We start from the raw sequence: 18,645 nt of genomic DNA on the forward strand, positions 1-18,645 counted from the left end.
GCCCTCTTGTTTCCGAGCATCCTTCATGTGTTCACTCAGCAATCAGTGGCCCTCTGTGCCTCCATGGCAAAGAGACGGCTGTGGGACCAGGTCCGGCTCTGCCCCCAGACAGCTGTAGTCCTTGGTGGTGTTCTCTGTTCTCCCCAACCCGTCCCCAATGCCCAGAACATGCCTGGCATACAGTAAGCACTCAATAAATACCTGCCTGATTGGCTTCGATGGCCTCTGTATCTGCACATCTCCTCTCCACCGCTCCTTCCTTCCTGTAGCCTCTCTCAATGTAGTTAGTGATGGGGGTACAGACAGTCTGGGCCTGGAGCCCCGAGGGCGGAACCCCAGTGTGTGTTTTGGTTCCCACTTCCAAAGCTGGAGTGCCTGGACTTGCTTGGCCCCTAATACAACTGCTTCGTCTCTTCCCCAGAACCCTACACGTGCGGTGCCTGCGGGATCCAGTTCCAGTTCTACAACAACCTACTGGAGCACATGCAGTCGCATGCAGGTGAGGGGTTCGCCCACCCACCTACGCCCCTCCCGGGCTCATCCTCACACCAGCGGCCACCCTCGGGGAGCACCCGCCAGGCCATGAGGATGCAGCAGGGGTCTGTATTGGGGGGGGAGGCAGCGTGCTCTGAGGGAGCACCATCAGAGTAGGGGGTGGAGCTGAAGAAGGCATGCAGAGGCAGGAGGTGGGGGTGGAGTGGTGTCTGCTCAGGGTATCGGGCCTCAGCCCATTTCAGAGCAGAGTCCTTTGCCCACTGATGCTCTTTCCCACAAAGCACTGTCCTCAAACTTGAGCACTCCTCAGAGCCACCAGGGAGAAGGGAAAGCACAGATTTCCAGGCTCCCCCCTGAATTCCATGGGTGTAAGGTGGGGCCTAGGAATGTCGTTTCTGGTAAGTCCTCTGGCCCTGCTTTTCTGCCAGTCCAGGGACAGCACTTCTGTACTTGAGAACCACTGCTGTCTGGACAACCTTTCTTTCTTTTTTTTTTTTCTTTTTAAAGATTTATTTATGTATACAAGAGCTGGGGTACAGGTCAGAGGTGGGGGGGGTGAGAGGATTCACCAGAGACAGAGTGGGGAACAGAACAGGCAGATCTACTGAAATATACTGCTGAGGGGAGCAGCGGGTGAGTCAGGAGAGGTCTGCTGCGCCATGTGGGTTGCTCCCTGGCCTGCCAGGGAGCACTCTGAGGAGTGCTCATGCTGCTGAGGCTGCAGACAGCTTCATAGGTTGTGTCTTAACCCATTGTGCCACCAGGGAGGCCCTGGACAACCTTTCTTGGGCGATTTTGCCATCTTGCCAGCTCAGTTCACAGGACCTGCACCCTCACTCTGGACCCCCTGCATTCAAACTGACACCCGCCCTGTTAGGTTTCTGTCACAGTAGCACCTCCTTCTGGTCTAGTTTCTGTTGTAATTAGGGAGTCACTGTTTGCTGTAACAGATAAAGCCCCAATTCTGAGGGACCCCCAGTTCTGAGTGACATATGGTTTGTTTCTCAGTCACATCATAGCTCAATGCACATGGCCTGGTTGGGTTGGTCTGGGGCCCGGGCTCCTTGCATCTGTGTCTCCATCCTCCCTCCATAGTCCTCCTTGGTGGGGGAAGAGAGGCGCACCTCCTTCCCCACGTTAGACCTTGGGTGACACTTAGTTCCCCAAGCCTCTATAAAGGGAACAGGAATGGGGAATAGGGTGTCAGCTCGCAGTCCCTGCCACTCCAACCTCAAAGTAAGACTCTGGAGGGACTGGAAGCCTGAGGGGAGAGTGCCTGCCACCCTTAGTGGTGGTTATCATTACTCTTGTTATTCTTCCAGACTCATCCAGGTCTAGCCTGACTGCCATAGAGCATTATGAGGACTAGGCTGTCTCTTTTAGGCCTGGTACTGTCCTGTTAGTGTGACCTCTCTTCAGGCTTTCATTCGCACATTAGTTCATCCAGCATGTATTTATTGGGTGTCTGCTGTTGGCTAGGATCTTGGGCCTGGTGTGGGCTATAATTTACTTCTGATTGACTCATTGAAGTCAGGAGAGAGCTGGATTTGCAGTCCAGACAGATGAGCTCCAGTCCTGACCTCCCTGCTGTGAGGCCTCAGGCAGGAAAGTGACCCAATCTGAAACAAGCGCCCTCAGACCTGCAGTCTCCCGCTGCCCCCCTCGATCCCAAGGTTCCAACTCTTCCCTCCTCCTGCTTGCCCTTACCACCAATCCCCCTTACCTGGGAAGGCCTTGAAGGCCGGCTGTGGGCATTTAGACTCAGCCATGTGGGCAACCAGTGACAGCAGCAGGGGAAGGCTGCAGGCAACAGGACCACTCCCCCGCACTCCTCTTGGACCCAGGACAGCCCTCCACCCCACTCCTCCACCTCTGGAATACCCCATCCTCCACCTGTCCTGCCAGCTTCTGGGAGCCCAAGGTAATTAGGGGAAGAGTCAGCTTCCCAGCCCATCAGGCAGTTGGGTGGAGGCCATTAATATGCAAATCCAGCCAGTGCCTGCTGGTGGCCCCGCCTCCTCCAGCATCTCCACTTGTTTTCCTCTAGGGCTTTGGGCTGCTTTGTTCTGGTCCAGCGCTGGCAGAGAATGCCTCGCCGGCAATCCAGTGCAAAGCCAGGCTGAATCCCAGCCAGGCTGATTCGGGATTAAAGGATTGACTCCATAGAGAGAAATTAAGCGTCATGATCTGCGCGGCTCCCAGCGCTGCTGATAAGGGGGATCAGCCTCGAATAACACCGATCTCATTAAGAGGCTGCTGAATGGCACAGGGTAATTCCCATTAATAAACTTCCTGCCTGTGCTGTAGGAAAGACCATCTTGCCCCATGACAGTTTCAGAGCGTGCTTTGGTGGCAGTAATACTGAAGGTGGGACACGTTTGGCGAGCACTTGTTCCGGGTGAGGTAGAGTTATTTCATCAAGTCTCCCGAAGAAGCATTTCTGCTGTCTGTCTGTCTGTCTCATCCAGGTTACAATGCAGCAGAGGCACTGGCCCAAAGTCTCACAGCTTGTGTGAAGTCTCTAACATCACTTGCACTCTTAGGCAGTGCCACACCTTATTCTAAGAGTTTCAAATGTATTAGCTCGACAGAAAAGCCCTTGGAGCTAAGGTGTCCATATTAGCTCCACTTGACAGGTATGGAAACTGAAGTGTGCTCAGTGGCTTGGGAACTTGCCGGGGGCCCTGCTGTTACACTGTTGTTACACTGTCCACCAACATCCCAATTCTCATGGAGCCTCCAGAGCCTGGCCCTCTTGATAACCACCGCGTTAAACCAGGTAGGCAGGAGGGGGTTAGTGCAGCCAAAGCCCCTTTAGAGGTCGTTCCTTCCGGCCCCCCTTTAAATTATAATCCAGAGGACTGCACTAAGAGCGACAGGGGACTTCTCAGGCAGCAAACAAGTTGGCAACTCAGTTTCAGGAATTGAAATGCCCACACTGCATTTCTAAGCCTGTGGAGTCCCTTGACCTCTCTGGGCTCATCTTCTCGTGTTGAACCGGGTTCCGGAGTGAAGGCGGAGGCCGTGCCATGCTTGAAGAGGGGACCCAGCAACAAGTACCTTTCCCACCTCCCTGCAGGAACCAGTGCAGTCTTCTTCCTGTGCTGGTCCCTCCCTGGAGGACACCCTTTAGTCTGGCTTTGCAACCAGGCCTTTCTCGCTGTGCACTCGTGTGTGTGTGTGTGTGTGTGTGTGTGTGTGTGTGTGTCTGCATAGGGGGCCACACTTACTCATGAGTAAACCTTACTTTCAGCTAAAGCTACAAAGCAAGCCTTTTCACAGAGTATTTAGGGCTCTTCAGTTTGTGGCTATTAGGAATGACCATGCTGAGAACATTCAGGTCAAGCCCTGGTGTGGACGTGTATTCTAGCTTTGGGTTGTACATCTAAGGAGAGGAAATGCCGGCTCACGTGCTCACTCTGTTTTGCCATTTTCAGAGCTGCTGCACTGTGTCCTGAATTGACCACACCATATTTCCATTCCCAGCAGTGCTGATTTCTTCACAACCTTGACAGCACTTGTTATAAGGAGTCTTTTGAGTCTGGCTATCGTAAGAAGTGATAGCCCGTGTGGCTTTAGTTTGCATATTCCTGATGACCACAGATGTGGAGCCATTTTTCATGAGCTTCTTGGCTATTTGAATATCTTTCCTTGCAGAAGTGCTTCTTCAGAGCCTTTGCCCATTTTTTGGATTATTTTTTTTTTCGTCTTTTCAACATTCAGTCATAAAAGTTCTTTATATCTCCCAGATATAAGACCTCTATAGATGGGTGATTTGCAAATATTTTCTCCCTTTTTGTGTTGTGTTTTTCTTCTCTTGATGCTGTCCTCTGAAGTGCAGAAGTTTTCATTTGAATGAAGTCCATTTGGATGAAGTTCATTGTGTGTGCTTTTGGTGTCCTCTAAGAAGTCATTGTCTATCCCAAAGTTATGAAGACTTAGCTCTGTTTTGATTGCAAGAGTTTTATAATTTTAACTCTTATGTCTAGGTCTGTGTTTGCTTTTGAATTAATTTTTGTATGTGGTACAAGGTAGGGTCCAACTTCACTCTTTTATGCTCGGATATCCAATTGTCTCCGAACCATTTTTTGAAAAGAATCTTCTTTTCCCCACTGAATTTTTTAGCACCCTTGTCAAAAATCAACTGACCATGAACATATGCTGGTACATACTATCTTCGATTACTATAGCTTTGTACTAGTTTTGAAACCTCCAACTTTGTTTCTTTTCATTAGTTTTGTGGCTCTTTTGGTTCTCTTGCATTTCTACATGGATTTTAGTATCAGTTTATCCATTTCTACCAAAAAGCCAAACAGGGATTCTGATAGGGATTATGTTGAATCTAGATCAACTTGAGTAGTATGCCATTTTAATAAATAACTAAATTTTCCAATCCTTGAATATGAAATGTCTTTGCATTGAAGTCTTTGAATCCTTTCAACATGTTTTTAGTTTTCAGTCTTGCACTTTTGTGAATGTCTCCCTAAGTATTTTGTTCTTTTGAAAGCAATTATAAATGGAATTGTTTTCTTAATTTAAATCTTGGAGCATTTATTGTTTTTTTGTTTTTTGTATAGGGTTGATCTTGTATTCTGCAATCTTACTGAACTCATACACTAATTCTAATAGTGTGTGTGTGTGTGTGTGTGGATTCCATAGAATTTTTGGTCTACACACAATCATGTCATCTGCAAAGAGAGATAATCTTACTCCTCCATTATACTCTGAATGCCCTTTTTTTCTTCCTTTACCTAATTACCCCAGTTAGAACCTTTAATACTTGTTAAAATGAAGAGATGAGAGTGAACATTCTTGTCTTGTTCCTGATCTTAGACATTAAGAGTGATTTTAGCTTTGGCTTTTTTATCGTTGCCTTTTATCAGGTTCCCTTATTCCTAGTTATCTGAGAGTTTTCATCATGAAAGGGTATATGGTTTTGTCAAGTACTTTGTATTGATTATGATCATGTACATTTTGTCCTCTTTTCTATTAATATGATACGTTACATTGATTTTCGTATATTAAATCAACTTTGTATTCCTGGATTAAATCCCACTTGGTCATGGTGTATAATTTGTTATATTTGTTGCTAGATTTCCTCTGCTGTAATTTATGAGTGTATTTGTGTCAGTCTTTGTAAGGGAGAGCGGGCTGTAGTTTCTTGTTATTTTTTTTGCCTATTTTGACATCAGAATAATACCTCATAAAATGAATTGAGAAATGGTTCCTCCTCTTCTTTTTTATTAATTCATGGTAGTTTATGTCTTTCTAGGAATTTGTCTATTTCATCTAATTTGTTGGAGTCCTTGTTCCTGGCATTTCCTTATAATCCTTTTTATTTCTCTCAGGTCAGGAAACTAAAGGTTTTTTGAGATGCCCTTTATCAGGTTAAGGAAGTTTCCTTCTCTTCCTAGTTTACTGAGAGTTTGTATCTTGAGTGGGTGTTGAATTTTGTCACATTTTAATGTGCATTTATATCCATGGAGATGATTTTTCTTCTTTTTTTTCCTCTTAGTATAGGGAGTTACATGGATTGGTTTTCTATAATTAACCCCAACTTGCATTTCTGGGATAAACTGCACCTAGTCGTGATGTATTATTCTTCTTATGTATCACTATGTTTAGCTTGCTAACATTTTGTTAAGGATTTTTACATGCATTTATGAGGGCTATTAGTCTCTCTTTCTTGTAATGTTTTGCTTTAGCTTTGGAACAGGAGAATATTAACTTCATAAAATGATTTGGGAGATGTGCTTTCCTCTTCCATTTTTGGGAAGAATTTATATAGCATTTGTATCATTTCTTCCTTAAACTGATCAAATTCACCGGTGAGTCCATAGGGAGATGTTTCCTTGTGAGAGGTTATTGAACTGTGAACTTAATTTCTTCAGTAGACAAAGGACCATTTCAGGTTATTTATTCTGGGGTCACCTGTGCTGCTTTGGGGCTTTCAGGGTATTTATTTACCTTATTTAAGTACTTAAATTTATTGGCATAAAGTTGTTAATCACTTTTAATCCCTTAACATTTGTGGAATTATAGTGATGTCCCCTCTTTCGTTCCTGATAATTATAATTTGTGTGCTGCTTTTTTTTTTTTTTTTAAGATTTATTTATTTATTTATACAAGCACTGGGTACAGTCAGAAGCGAGGGAGGGTGAGAGAATTCACCAGAGCCAGAGCTGGGAGCAGAACAGGCATAAGGACTGAGGTACACTGCTGAGGGGAGCAGCGGGCGTGGCAGGAGAGGTCTGTGTGCCATGTGGGACCCTCGCCCGCGGCCAGGGATCAAACCGGCGCTGCAGAGGCTGTGGGCAGCCTCGCAACCCAGCCCTCAACCGCTGCGCTACCGGGGAGGCCCTGTGTGCTGCTTTTTGAAAAGATTTTCTGACTAAAAGTTTATCCTTTTTGTTGATTTTTTTTCATAAAGAACCAGCTTGTAATTTTGCTAATTTCTTTCTGTTACATTTATTCCTCTCTTCTGTTTTTAGATTCAACAGCCCCTTCCTTTTTAGGTCTGTTAAGGTGGAAACCTACAATACTGATCATGAACATTTCTCTTTGTTTAATGTAATTATTTAATACTGTGAATAAAGCCCTTGCTTTACGTATATCCCACAAATTTTGAAATATCACCATTATATTTTCATTTAGTTCAAAACATTTTCTCATTTCCTTCATGATTGTTCTTTGGTCCCTGAGTTATTTTGTAATGTCTAATATTCAAATAGTTGCGATTTTTCTCAATTATCTTTTTGTTACTGATTTCTATTTAATTCAGTTATGGTCAGAATCATGCTTTATATGATTGCTACCCCACCTCCTTTTTCTGGGAATCCAGTCATGTTTCCTAGACTATGTGATCGTGTCCACCCCCTGTGTCTGTGTTCATTTTTCCTCTTCTTTTTCTCTCGGAAACAATTTCTGAGAGATGAGAACTAAAATCTCTGTTGTAACTGAATATTCTGTTTCTTGTTTCAGTTCTCTCAGTGTTTGCTTTGTATGTTTTGCTGTTCTGTTACCACATGTACACACTTTGAGGATTATCATATATTCATGGGTATTTGACCCCTTCATCTATTTCACTAAAAAAAGGTAATTTCAGTTGAAAAGAATGGAAGCTGCTGACAGCCCTGAACAAGTGTTGTTGACCCCCCTCACATCCTCAGCTGTGAATTCTTACTTTAAAATGTTGTATCAAGGAGCTAAACCCACAGCAACAGCAACACCCAAAAAAGGCAGAGAGCAGTATTCGAATGTTAGACAAGCAGGTTCATGACAGAGCAGTAATATTGGCAGCAGCGCAGCCCAGAAACTCAGGACTTGGAGTGTGGGTGACCCACCTGTTGCGCTTTATAGATAGAGGATTATGTGGTTGCCTGTGATGATAGCATGTAACTCAACCATTGTACACAGAGCTGAATCTCTTAAAGTCAAGGAGTAGCCAGGATTACAGATGACTGGGCATGTGCCAGTAATGAATAAATTACATCTGTGCTGGTGAAAAATTAGGGAAATGCATGAAAAGATGCATCTAGAAAGCAGGAGACCTGGATTGACTTGTTGTGGCCAATGTTGTGATCACGGGCAAATCCATTCCTTTATCTGGACTTCTGTTTCCAATCTCACATTGAGGGGTAGAGAATTTCACATTTCCTGTCGTGGAGAACATTTGTTTTGTTTGTTGGATTGACGGTCTTGTAGATATGCTGAAAAGATTTTTTAAAAATACACTTCAAAGAAATAAGGGTGCCACTTGGCTCCCATAAGGCTCTCCCTGCCTTATCTCTTCTGAGTCTTTTCAGCAGCTGTGTCCCCTCTGTGATGTCTTCATTTTTCTAAATGCTAGAATGAGGCTTGGTGAGCTTAGGAGAGCTGTCTTAGGAGGAGCCAGGATTTGAAATCCGGCCTGAGTCCCTGAGACCACTCTGCTTTCACCCTCCAGGCTCACACTCACCTCGTGTTTTCTCATTGGCCAGCCTCTTGTACTTCAGGGTAATGCACTGTGCCCTTTGTGTCCACAGCGGACAATGAGAACAACATCGCCTCCAACCAGTCCCGGTCACCACCTGCTGTTGTTGAAGAGAAGTGGAAACCCCAGGCCCAGAGGAATAGCGCCAACAACAGTAGGTCTCTCCCAGGCCTCAGCCCAGGGGGTCTTCCCGCTGTCCTCACCCGCAGCACTCATGCCTCCCAAGATGGCACCATGCCTGATGGTTTTCAAAGCACTCTCATACCTAAAACTCTGTTGGTGGAAATTCTGACCCCAGTGGATGGACGACAGAAGGTGATCTGTTCTGGGTCAAATTAGTATCAGAATGTGAACTGGGATCCATTCGCCATAATTGGCCGCTCTTTCCTGACACTGTGGCCTCATGTATTTTATTCACTGGCAAATCCTGTGTTGGAAGCAGTTCCTTTGTTGAGGATTAATTTAGACTAGTTGGCTCAAAGGTCTGTGTGAGTGACACATGTAGCAACTATGTTGCACACATCATTACACCTATTCCTGTGCCCACAGCAGGCATTACTAGTCGATCACAGAAATGTATTACAGTGAGATCATCACATATTAAAGACCACCAACACCAACAATTTGTGTGCACGGTGAAATCTATCCAGAGTTCCTAATACTAGATGCTTAGAGTCTCAGGCTATGGCCATACCAAGGAGCCGTGAATGCCATGGTTAATCCTATCTCTCTTTGTGTCCCCTGCCAGCCACAACCAGCAGCTTAACACCCAACAGCATGATCCCTGAGAAGGAACGGCAGAACATAGCAGAGCGGTTGCTGCGGGTCATGTGTGCCGACCTGGGCGCCCTGAGCGTGGTGAGTGGGAAGGAGTTCCTGAAGCTGGCCCAGACGTTGGTGGACAGCGGCGCCCGCTACGGTGCCTTCTCCGTCACCGAGATCCTGGGTAACTTCAACACGCTGGCGCTGAAGCATCTGCCGCGCATGTACAACCAGGTGAAGGTAAAGGTGACATGTGCCTTGGGCAGCAATGCCTGCCTGGGCATCGGCGTCACCTGCCACTCACAGAGTGTTGGCCCTGACTCCTGCTACATCCTCACGGCCTACCAGGCGGAGGGCAACCACATCAAGAGCTACGTGCTGGGTGTGAAGGGGGCAGACATTCGTGACAGTGGTGACCTGGTGCACCACTGGGTACAGAACGTGCTATCAGAGTTCGTGATGTCGGAGATCAGGACAGTGTATGTGACGGACTGCCGGGTGAGCGCATCCGCTTTCTCCAAGGCCGGCATGTGCCTTCGCTGCTCAGCCTGTGCCTTGAACTCGGTGGTGCAGAGCGTGCTGAGCAAGCGGACGCTGCAGGCCCGCAGCATGCACGAGGTCATCGAGCTGCTCAACGTGTGCGAGGATCTGGCCGGCTCCACGGGCCTTGCGAAGGAGACTTTCGGGTCACTGGAGGAGACCTCGCCGCCACCCTGCTGGAATTCCGTCACGGACTCACTGCTCCTGGTGCACGAGCGCTACGAGCAGATCTGCGAGTTCTACAGCCGGGCCAAGAAGATGAACCTCATCCAGAGTCTCAACAAACACCTGCTCAGCAACCTGGCGGCCATCCTGACGCCCGTGAAACAGGCGGTCATCGAGCTGAGCAATGAGAGCCAGCCCACCCTGCAGCTGGTGCTGCCCACCTACGTCCGGCTGGAGAAGCTGTTCACGGCCAAGGCCAATGACGCGGGCACCGTCAGCAAGCTGTGCCACCTCTTCCTGGAGGCGCTCAAGGAGAACTTCAAGGTGCACCCAGCACATAAGGTGGCCATGATCCTGGACCCGCAGCAAAAGCTGCGGCCTGTGCCACCCTACCAGCACGAGGAGATCATCGGCAAGGTGTGTGAGCTCATCAATGAGGTGAAGGAGTCCTGGACCGAAGAGGCCGACTTTGAGCCCAGCGTCAAGAAGCCGCGCTCCGCCCCCGGCGAGAACGCTGCAGCTCAGGAAGACGATCGGCTGGGGAAGAACGAGGTGTACGATTACCTGCAGGAGCCCCTCTTCCAGGCCACCCCTGATCTCTTCCAATACTGGTCGTGCGTGACCCAAAAGCACACAAAACTCGCCAAGCTGGCCTTCTGGCTCCTAGCGGTTCCGGCCGTGGGGGCCAGGAGCGGTTGTGTAAATATGTGTGAACAAGCTCTTCTAATCAAAAGGAGGCGACTGCTCAGTCCAGAAGATATGAACAAACTCATGTTTCTGAAATCCAACATGCTTTAAGGCTTGACTCAGAACAAAGACAAAAGAAGGAAAAAAAAAAAAGAGAACATTAGGGAAAAAACAAACAACACTGTCGCAAACAAAGAAAAGGAATTTTAAGTTCTAAACACTGTGGACCTCATTATAAATGCCCCCTGGAAACTTAAGTGCTTTTTTTCAGTGTGTGTGTGCATGTGTGTGCACACCCGCACGCGTGCAACTGTGTCCAGACCCGTGTGCGCAGCTGTGGGGTGTGTGGGCTCTGGGCTCAACAGGCTTCGTGCACGCATGCACACACACACTACCCTGGTGCATGTACACATGCCTGCTCGTGGGCGCGTGTGCATTAAACTGGGTGTGTCAGGAAAGCTAAGTGGGAAAGAGGGAAGACGCTTCACCTCCTTTTCTCAGAAGGGGGCTTTACAAGACTCCGTTTTCAGGTGTGCAGATCGGTAGAAAGCTGATGTAAAATGTTCAGGCAGCTGAGATCTGAAGTGACTTGACGCTCTCTGTCCTCCACCCTCTGCTCCCCCCTTTCCCTGCATCCCTCCCCTGAAGCCCTCCTGACCGCCCCACACCCGGTCCTCCCCGGCTGCTCTGCCATGGATTCTCCAAACTGCATCAGATGGACAGTTTCTGCACTGGACTTTATTCTCGTTCACCTTCAGGGCATTGAGCTGCTGCCTTCGTGACACCCCTCGGGTGCCACAGGGTGGCCGCCTTAGAAACACACCTATCTATCTCCCCAAATCAGGAAAGGAGACTTTAGGAATATAAAGCTGACTTTTTGCTTTTTAATATAAGATAGAAAAAAAAGACATTTTTCAAAGACGTATAGATACTGTCTCCACTCCTTCATTTTTTTCCTTAACATTTTAGCGGTTTTTATCTTTTTTTTTTTCCCCCAAATTTGATTTAGACTCTGCTAGGAGGCACTGAATGTCTATAACTTATGTTTTGGAGGGTTTTTTTTTTTTTTAATTGCCCTATTTGTTCCTCAAGTCACACTGTAAACTAGTTCATCTCAGTGGCATATTCAGTATCCTAGGGTTTTTATTAGCCTTCCCTGTACAGTCCAGTTTTCGTGTATTCGAACAGCCAAGACCATGAACTTGGCTGTGGTGTTTGGAGACCAGGAGTGGGGTTGGACTCACAGGTTTTACAGAGGTGGGATTTGGTGGCAGCCATAGGGAAGCGTGTGGCTCAGGAGTTCTGAATGTAAGCGGAAGCCCCATCCTCCTGGCTCGCTGTGTCTGGTACTGCGAATGTCTGATTAATATACCCAGAGTGCATTACACATGCAGGGCCTCCTGAGTGGATCCGTGTTCACGTCTGCCACACCTCAGAACCGTGGGCTCCTCTCCCTTTCCAGGGCCTCGGGAGTTCCAGTGGCTCCTTTGCCCGTGGCCATGGGGGTCCCCACATTATCCTCAGCCCTCCTTCTGGGACAGTAGTTGAGCACGGTGCCTTGTGGGCCAAATGATTGACGTTTCAAGAATGGGTGGCAATAGAGCACGTTCATCTTGACTGTGAAAGATACCCTTAGGTTTTCCTCTCCTGGTGCCCCAGCTGTGAGCAACTTCGGTTTTGCACACTCAGTCCAAATGCTGAGAGGGTGCACCTTTCCCTCCTTACAAGAGGTGGTTCCATCAGGGTCACTGCTCAACCCTCTCCCCATCTCTGAGTGAGCAAAGTGCTGGTGGTCCCTGTCCCCAAGGCTGAGTCATAGAGGAGGGCACGCCAAGGGTTCGAGCTGGGAATGACCAGCATCGTGGGCTGGTCTAAGGCTCTTTGCAAAGGCATGTCCTACCATCCTGGAGTTGGCTGAGTCCACTCCATCTTTTCCTGGTAATAAAGCATTACTCAACTGCAAGATACCTCGACTTCAAGAAGCACTGTACAACAGTCCTCTCCCGCCCTGGTCTATGACCGATGAGGAAGTCAAGTTGGTGAAAAACTCAAGGTTTAGGATCATGGACCAGAACACTGTCCTTAAGGGTCACGCCTGTTTGCTCTGCCTCGTGAGCGCTAAGCCAGCTTGCCCCTGCACGCCTTGGATATACTGAAATACGTCAAGGTGGGCTATTTCCGTTTCCTCTCCTGGAGGAGTTCTACAGGTTTCTTCCAGAACATTTCCCACTGGGGTCATGCCATCAGAGGAGCCTCCATCTGGCCCAGAGCTGGGGAGAAATCTGGACAGTCATCAAAGGTCGCTCCATGCAGAATATGGGTGCATCAGCAAACTTCAACCAGGCCCTTGGGGGCCTTCCAGAAGGCGGCTGTGGGTTGCTGATAAGTGGCAGATACCAACAGCAGAGGTCCCTCAGCTTGGCTGCTGAGGGAGGACCAGAGCTGCCCACTCTGTGGTCAGTAGGCTGGAGCCCTGGAGCTCATCCTTCCTCTCACACCAGAGCTGTGCTGGTGTTGCCTCATTCTGGGCCAGTTCAAAAATAAGCATTTCGTTTTCTTGCAAAGCCATCAGAGACCAAGCCCAGACATGCATATAGAAGACTCGGCATTCTTCTCTCTAAGCTGGTGTGTGCTTCCTCCGCACACTCTCAGTGAAAATTCCAGTAAGTCTTACTAAACGCTAGGTATCTGGTCATACATGTCACTTCCTATTCTGTTCTCCCCACCCTCAGTTCAATCCTCTGCTCTGCAGGTGTGATGTGGCTGCCTCACGTCAAGAAACAAGATGGCAGATCACATGCTTGCTCCCTCCAGTTCCCCAGAAACTGGCGTCACCAACAGGAGAGGCTGCACCAAGCCCCCTTAGTCTCTTTTATGTGGGCAGCTCCCCCAGCGCAAATCCTGCAATGAACAGCTTAATAGAACCCAAAGATCTTACAGGTCCAGTCACTGGCCCCCTATTCCAGCAATATCTGCCTCATCCAAATTCTAGTTCAGCCAAAGGATCGAGAAAGGCTCTTCCAGGTCTGCCCCTGCTGCCCACCTGGCATTGGCCTCCCAGCTCTGACCATCGCAGCGGCTTTCCACCCCGGGCCTTTGGGAATGGGTGGGCCAGGAGGTCGGGTCATTCCTACGGTGTTCTTGGCAGGCACCTGCTGACCTGCACACGACTTGTCCCAAGCCATGTGAGTCCCAGGACAGAAATGGCCAGGTTCTGGCATGCCTGGACCCCAGGGGGAGCCGGCACAGACACCACTCTGCAGAATTCGTCTCCCTCATTGTGGGAAGTCAGCTTCACCACCAAAGCCCACGCCAAGGGCGACACCATCACGGCGGTCCTCTGAGACAGTGTTGGGGCTGGGCAGTCTGGGCTGCACCAAAAGCAGCAGCGCCACCCGAGTCTTTGTGGGCAGGTGCCTCATGCCACCACATTCTCCCCCCCACCAGGCACTCCGGAGCCTGCCTCATTCCCGCTGATAGTTAGAAAACAGGAAACTGTGGAGCCCGTGTCTGCTTCCTCTTCATCTTGGGGGCTCATGGCACAGAAAGCTACCGCAGGCATGAGCAAGGATGCTTTGCCACCTTCCACTTGGCAACCTCGTGCTTGGCATCAGGGGATTGATTCTTGGCTGGAAAATGGTCTTGAGCTTCCCTGGCCAGGAGAGGACAGCCCAGTGACACCGTGGAGAAGGGATGTAACACCAGGATTCCTGGAAGGACCTTCTTTTACACCAAATCTATAGGTCGGCCAGTGTCCTCTGCTTCCGTTTGCTTCTTTACCTCCTGCTCTCTGAAGAAACACCAGAGAACAACTCTGCGCGCTGTGCTTTCCACTGTGAACCCAAGTCCCTGCCTTCAGGGAGCTCCCGGGCGTGTGCAAGGCCTCCTGCTTCCGCCTGGACTGAGCCAGGCTCCTTGGGAAGTAGGCACTGGAGATAAGCTAGGGGTGCAGCATGCACTCTCTCCGGGGGGGCCGTAGGTTCATCGGAAAGGCTTCACATGAAACTGGGAAAAGTGAGGCAACCCAGAAGGGGAACGGTACCTGCATTTTTTATCACGGTGGATGCGCTTGCAAGAGTGGGGGAGATGGCGCGCTGGGCAGGTGGACCTCCTCCCGTCCCACTGAACTGGGTCAAGCTCATAGCTTGGCCCTTGCCTTGGGTTCAGCAGCAGCACCTGTGACCCTAGGCTGTCCCTGCAGGAGGTCTGTAGGAAGGCTAGACAGCACCCAGAGGCTCGGTCGGGTTCAGGCTGTTCCGTGAGATAGCAGGTTGGGGGCTCCTGTCTCAGCCCCTATATCCAGCTGGGCCAGGGGGAGACTGGGCAGGGGCCTGCTGCCCCTCTTCACTGTGGCTAATGTTTGCTAGGCCAGTTATGGTGAACCAATGATACAGTGTTTTCCCTCTTACGTTTCCCCTTTTTAGGGTTTTCTGGAGGATTGTTGTTTTTCTTGTCTCATTTGGGTTTGAGGATCGGGGTCGGTAGAGGTCTACCTTGGCCTGGAGGGGCCCTGTGGTTTCTGTGTGAAGAGGCACCTGCCCTCTCTGATGAGGGTAGAGATCGTTAGGTTGCTGTGAGTTACATTCATGCCCCCACCACCGCCCCCTCGGGTGGCCTTTAAAGCTTCAGTCCTGACACACAAGGCTTTGCTGGGTTGGCAGCTGGGCGTCAGCACCAGGCCCCACAAGGGTCCTACTCACCCGCCCACACGTCTCACCGGGCACCTCGACTCTTCGAACCAAAGTTCCTTAAAGGGGCACAGCCCAGCCTAGTCTGCAACCTCAGGAGCCTGGGATCCCCGTGGCTAAGTCTGGGTTGACAGAGACTGTGGGGTCTGAGACCAGCAGGAGGAAGAGGCCCCTCCACTACCCAGGTGCCAGCCCATCTTCCCCCGCAGACCCTTGGGGGCTCCCAGGTGGGGAGCCAGTGTGTGGACTGGCCTGGGGCTGGGGCTCTCCAGCCAGGAGAGAGGGGGCTCTGCAGAGCTGGAGGCTCAGACCCACCAGGTGGTGCGTCCGGGGCCATTCAGATCCCAAGCATCAGGAAATCATTTTGTACAACCACCCAAAGCAGAGATATTTTTTAAAAAGCATAAATTATTTTCAGTTGGTTTCTGATCCTTTTTCTTTTCCCCGTGACTTCACATCGGTGATTATTTCACATCAGGTAAATCTCGAGAAAGCCTTGGTGCCCCTCCCTCCCACACCCCACTCAGTGACCACGTGCGTGCACCCCATCCTTTCTCAGTAGTAAGACGTTCTAGGCAATACCATAGGCACAGCTGACTGTGTCTCTTCGAGTGCAAGAAACTCAAGTCATCTTAAAAAAATACAAAAAAAAATTTACAAAAAAACAAACACAAAAAAATATCTTTTTTAGGCCAGAGTTTTCTACAGGTATTAATGAATATTTTTCTTAATCCTTATAAGTTTTATGTGTTTAATATTTCTTAATACCGGTAGCATTAATTTATACTTTTGTAGCAACACAATATTTTTATAAACAGCCAGTGCTTGGCTCCAGTCTCCACGAGGGGTTTATGCAGGGCCATCTTGGGTCCCTGTGTACCATGTACTGTATTTAAAAAAAAAAGTTACCTAGTGTCACCCTTGCTGTGTTAATTAACAAAAGACGTTGTTTGTGGTCTCCTGTGTCGTTGGTGTGGATCCAACAGCTCTCCAAGGAGTCACTTTGCATGGGGGTTGAGTTGACGGTTCTTGTGATATGTAAACCCCCAAGACCAAACTTGAGGGTTTATTTAGGGTTTTCTGTTTGTCCTTGGGTTTTTTGTTTCACTTTGTTTTGGTACCGTTTCTCCATTTACAGCCAAAATCAGTTCCGTGGTGTTTAAAACTTTTACTGATGTCAAATGGAGGAAAGGAACAGGAAAGATTTTTACAAAGTAATAAAATTTAAAACTGAGCTGTTTAAATGTTGCTGTTTTTACCTGTCTGTCCTTGTCCGAAAGTGGGACATTCCCAGGGAGAAGAGGAAGGTTCCACTTGGTTTCTTAAATCACCAAAAGCCCCAGCCCAGAATTCAGCACCCCTTATCCCTAGAATTCTTGCAACATTATTTCCCAGTTGGTTGATGCCAAGGCAAAAAGACATCCTTTTAATGGTTAGAGAGGATCAGTTGCTTAAATGATTTCATGTCAGTGTTGTATTTATGGTTTTACAATAAAACAACCTTTAGGAAGACGGCCGTGTGTGGCGTTATTTCTGGGGTTGAGGGTGGGCTGTCATCCAGTCAGGAGCAGGGCACCTACAGGCGCTGGTGAGCAAAGATGGGCCAGAGGCAGGTCGCTGAGGCTCTCCAATCCATCCCAAGGGGGTGGTCCCGAGGCCAGGCTTGTTGCCTCCCCACCTGTGAGCTTGCTCACCTCCAGCGCCAGCTCAGCTCAGCTGATGTTTGGTAGGTGAGGGAGGAAATTGCCTTGCTCGGGGATGCTGTCCATGGAAGGCGGACAGATTTCATCTCCCAGTCCCAGAGGACCCTTTGCCTGGCAGCCTTGGCCTGCTGGGCGATAGGGCGTATGTGTTGTCTTTTTTCTAGGAATAGTGTCCATAGCTTTTGTCAAGTTTCTGATGGCATCTGAGAAAGCTAAGAGTCAGCGGGAGTCGGTGCAAACTTTTCAGTCCAGTGCCTGAACGCAGTTGCCAGATCCTTGCACAGCCCTGCCAGGCAGCTCTGGTGCCCTCCTTCCTCAGCTCATTCTCCAGACCTGGGCAGCGTCCCATGGGGCAGCCCACTCAGGACCCTGTGGAGTTCCCACAGCATTCCCTTGGGCTAATGCTCCCTCCCTAGTCACTGGCTGCCGAAACTTTACCACATTCTGAGCCAGACTCCCAGGACTTGGTCCCTTTATGACCGCATGGACTTTGTCTCCCACCCCTCCAGTGTACACGCGCGTCTCCAGAGGCCCACATCCAAGCTCCCCTGGCCCAGTGGTCATTTGAGAGCCTCACCAGCCCCTTCCTTCGGCCACTCCCAAACCGTACGCGTGATGTGCTGTGTCATGTCTATCATCCATTATCTAAGGAAGAGGGTCCGTGACATTGCCTAAAATCATGATGGCATCACTCACTACTCACGGGAAGACTCAGCACCCTCCAAGGTAAGAAATCAAGGAGTTTCTGTGGAACCTGAACCAAAAGCCAGGAACCGCTGGCTGTAGCTGAAAGGATCCCCCCTGTGCTTCTGACATCACAATCCAATAGGCCTGGAGCCCTCACAGCCCAATGCCAGCCTCGGGATTCAAAATAAAAAAATATTCAGGATGTTTCTATATTAAGCAGCCATATCTATTTTGTAACAAATGAGTGTGGACAGTATCTTTAAGAGAAAAAGTGAGGTCAGAGTGTTTAAGACCAAGAGAGTCTCCAGGGCAGCCATTTTGCTGAGCGTGATTCCGGCACCTTCTGAGATGAACAACACAGACTCGGGGTCACAGAATTGCTTCAACCCCACTCCACCCTGGAGGGATGAAATCATGACCCAGGGGGGTTCGGGAAGTGAAGGTTTTAGCGGGTGTGGTGGAGGCGTGGCTTCCAGGGCAGGACTGGCCAAGCCCATCTAGAGGAGTTGCTCCAGCTCAGCTACTGGTGTGAAGGATGCAGGCCCCCAGCTGCTGGGACGGACAGTTCAAGAGAACTGAGAAGCCTAGACTTTCATGTGGACACTCCATTTTAAAATGGTGAGATTGGAGCTGCAAACTGCCTTCTAAACCAAAGGACCGCCCCACCAACTGGCCCAGGCACTGGAGGCCCACACCCTCTGGTTTAGGCATTTACCCTCCAGGGCACTTCAAAACATCCCTCTCCAAGATGCCCCCTCTCAAAGTGGCCTGGGTGGCTGGCCCTGGTGGGGGAGGCCTGGTGAGGGAACAAGGCTGGGTACAGGATACCATGCTCTTCCAGAGTTCCAGGCCGGAGAGCCTGTCAGTCACGTCTCCCTGCCCCTGCCCCACCCACCCACTTCTGCCCCAGCCTGCCCGACCCCAAATGGCACTTGGAGGACAGTCC

General features: G+C 49.3%; 1 protein-coding gene across 5 annotated transcripts in view; it reads left to right on the forward strand.

Annotated features, from left to right (window-relative positions):
- Positions 1–10,732, forward strand: part of ZNF618 (zinc finger protein 618) — a gene marked incomplete at both ends in the record, with an annotated part of 173,451 nt that extends 162,719 nt beyond the window's left edge. For all 5 annotated transcript variants that reach the window (XM_084238178.1, XM_084238182.1, XM_084238179.1 and 2 more), the window contains 3 exons: positions 422–499; positions 8,520–8,621; positions 9,216–10,732. In XM_084238178.1, the coding sequence (XP_084094304.1) occupies positions 422–499; positions 8,520–8,621; positions 9,216–10,732 (1,697 nt within the window). The remainder of the gene's footprint in view (positions 1–421; positions 500–8,519; positions 8,622–9,215) is intronic.
- Between the last annotated feature and the right edge of the window lie 7,913 nt (positions 10,733–18,645).

Source organism: Talpa europaea (assembly GCF_964194135.1).
Source record: "Talpa europaea genome assembly, chromosome: 7".
NCBI classification, from domain to species: domain Eukaryota; kingdom Metazoa; phylum Chordata; class Mammalia; order Eulipotyphla; family Talpidae; genus Talpa; species Talpa europaea.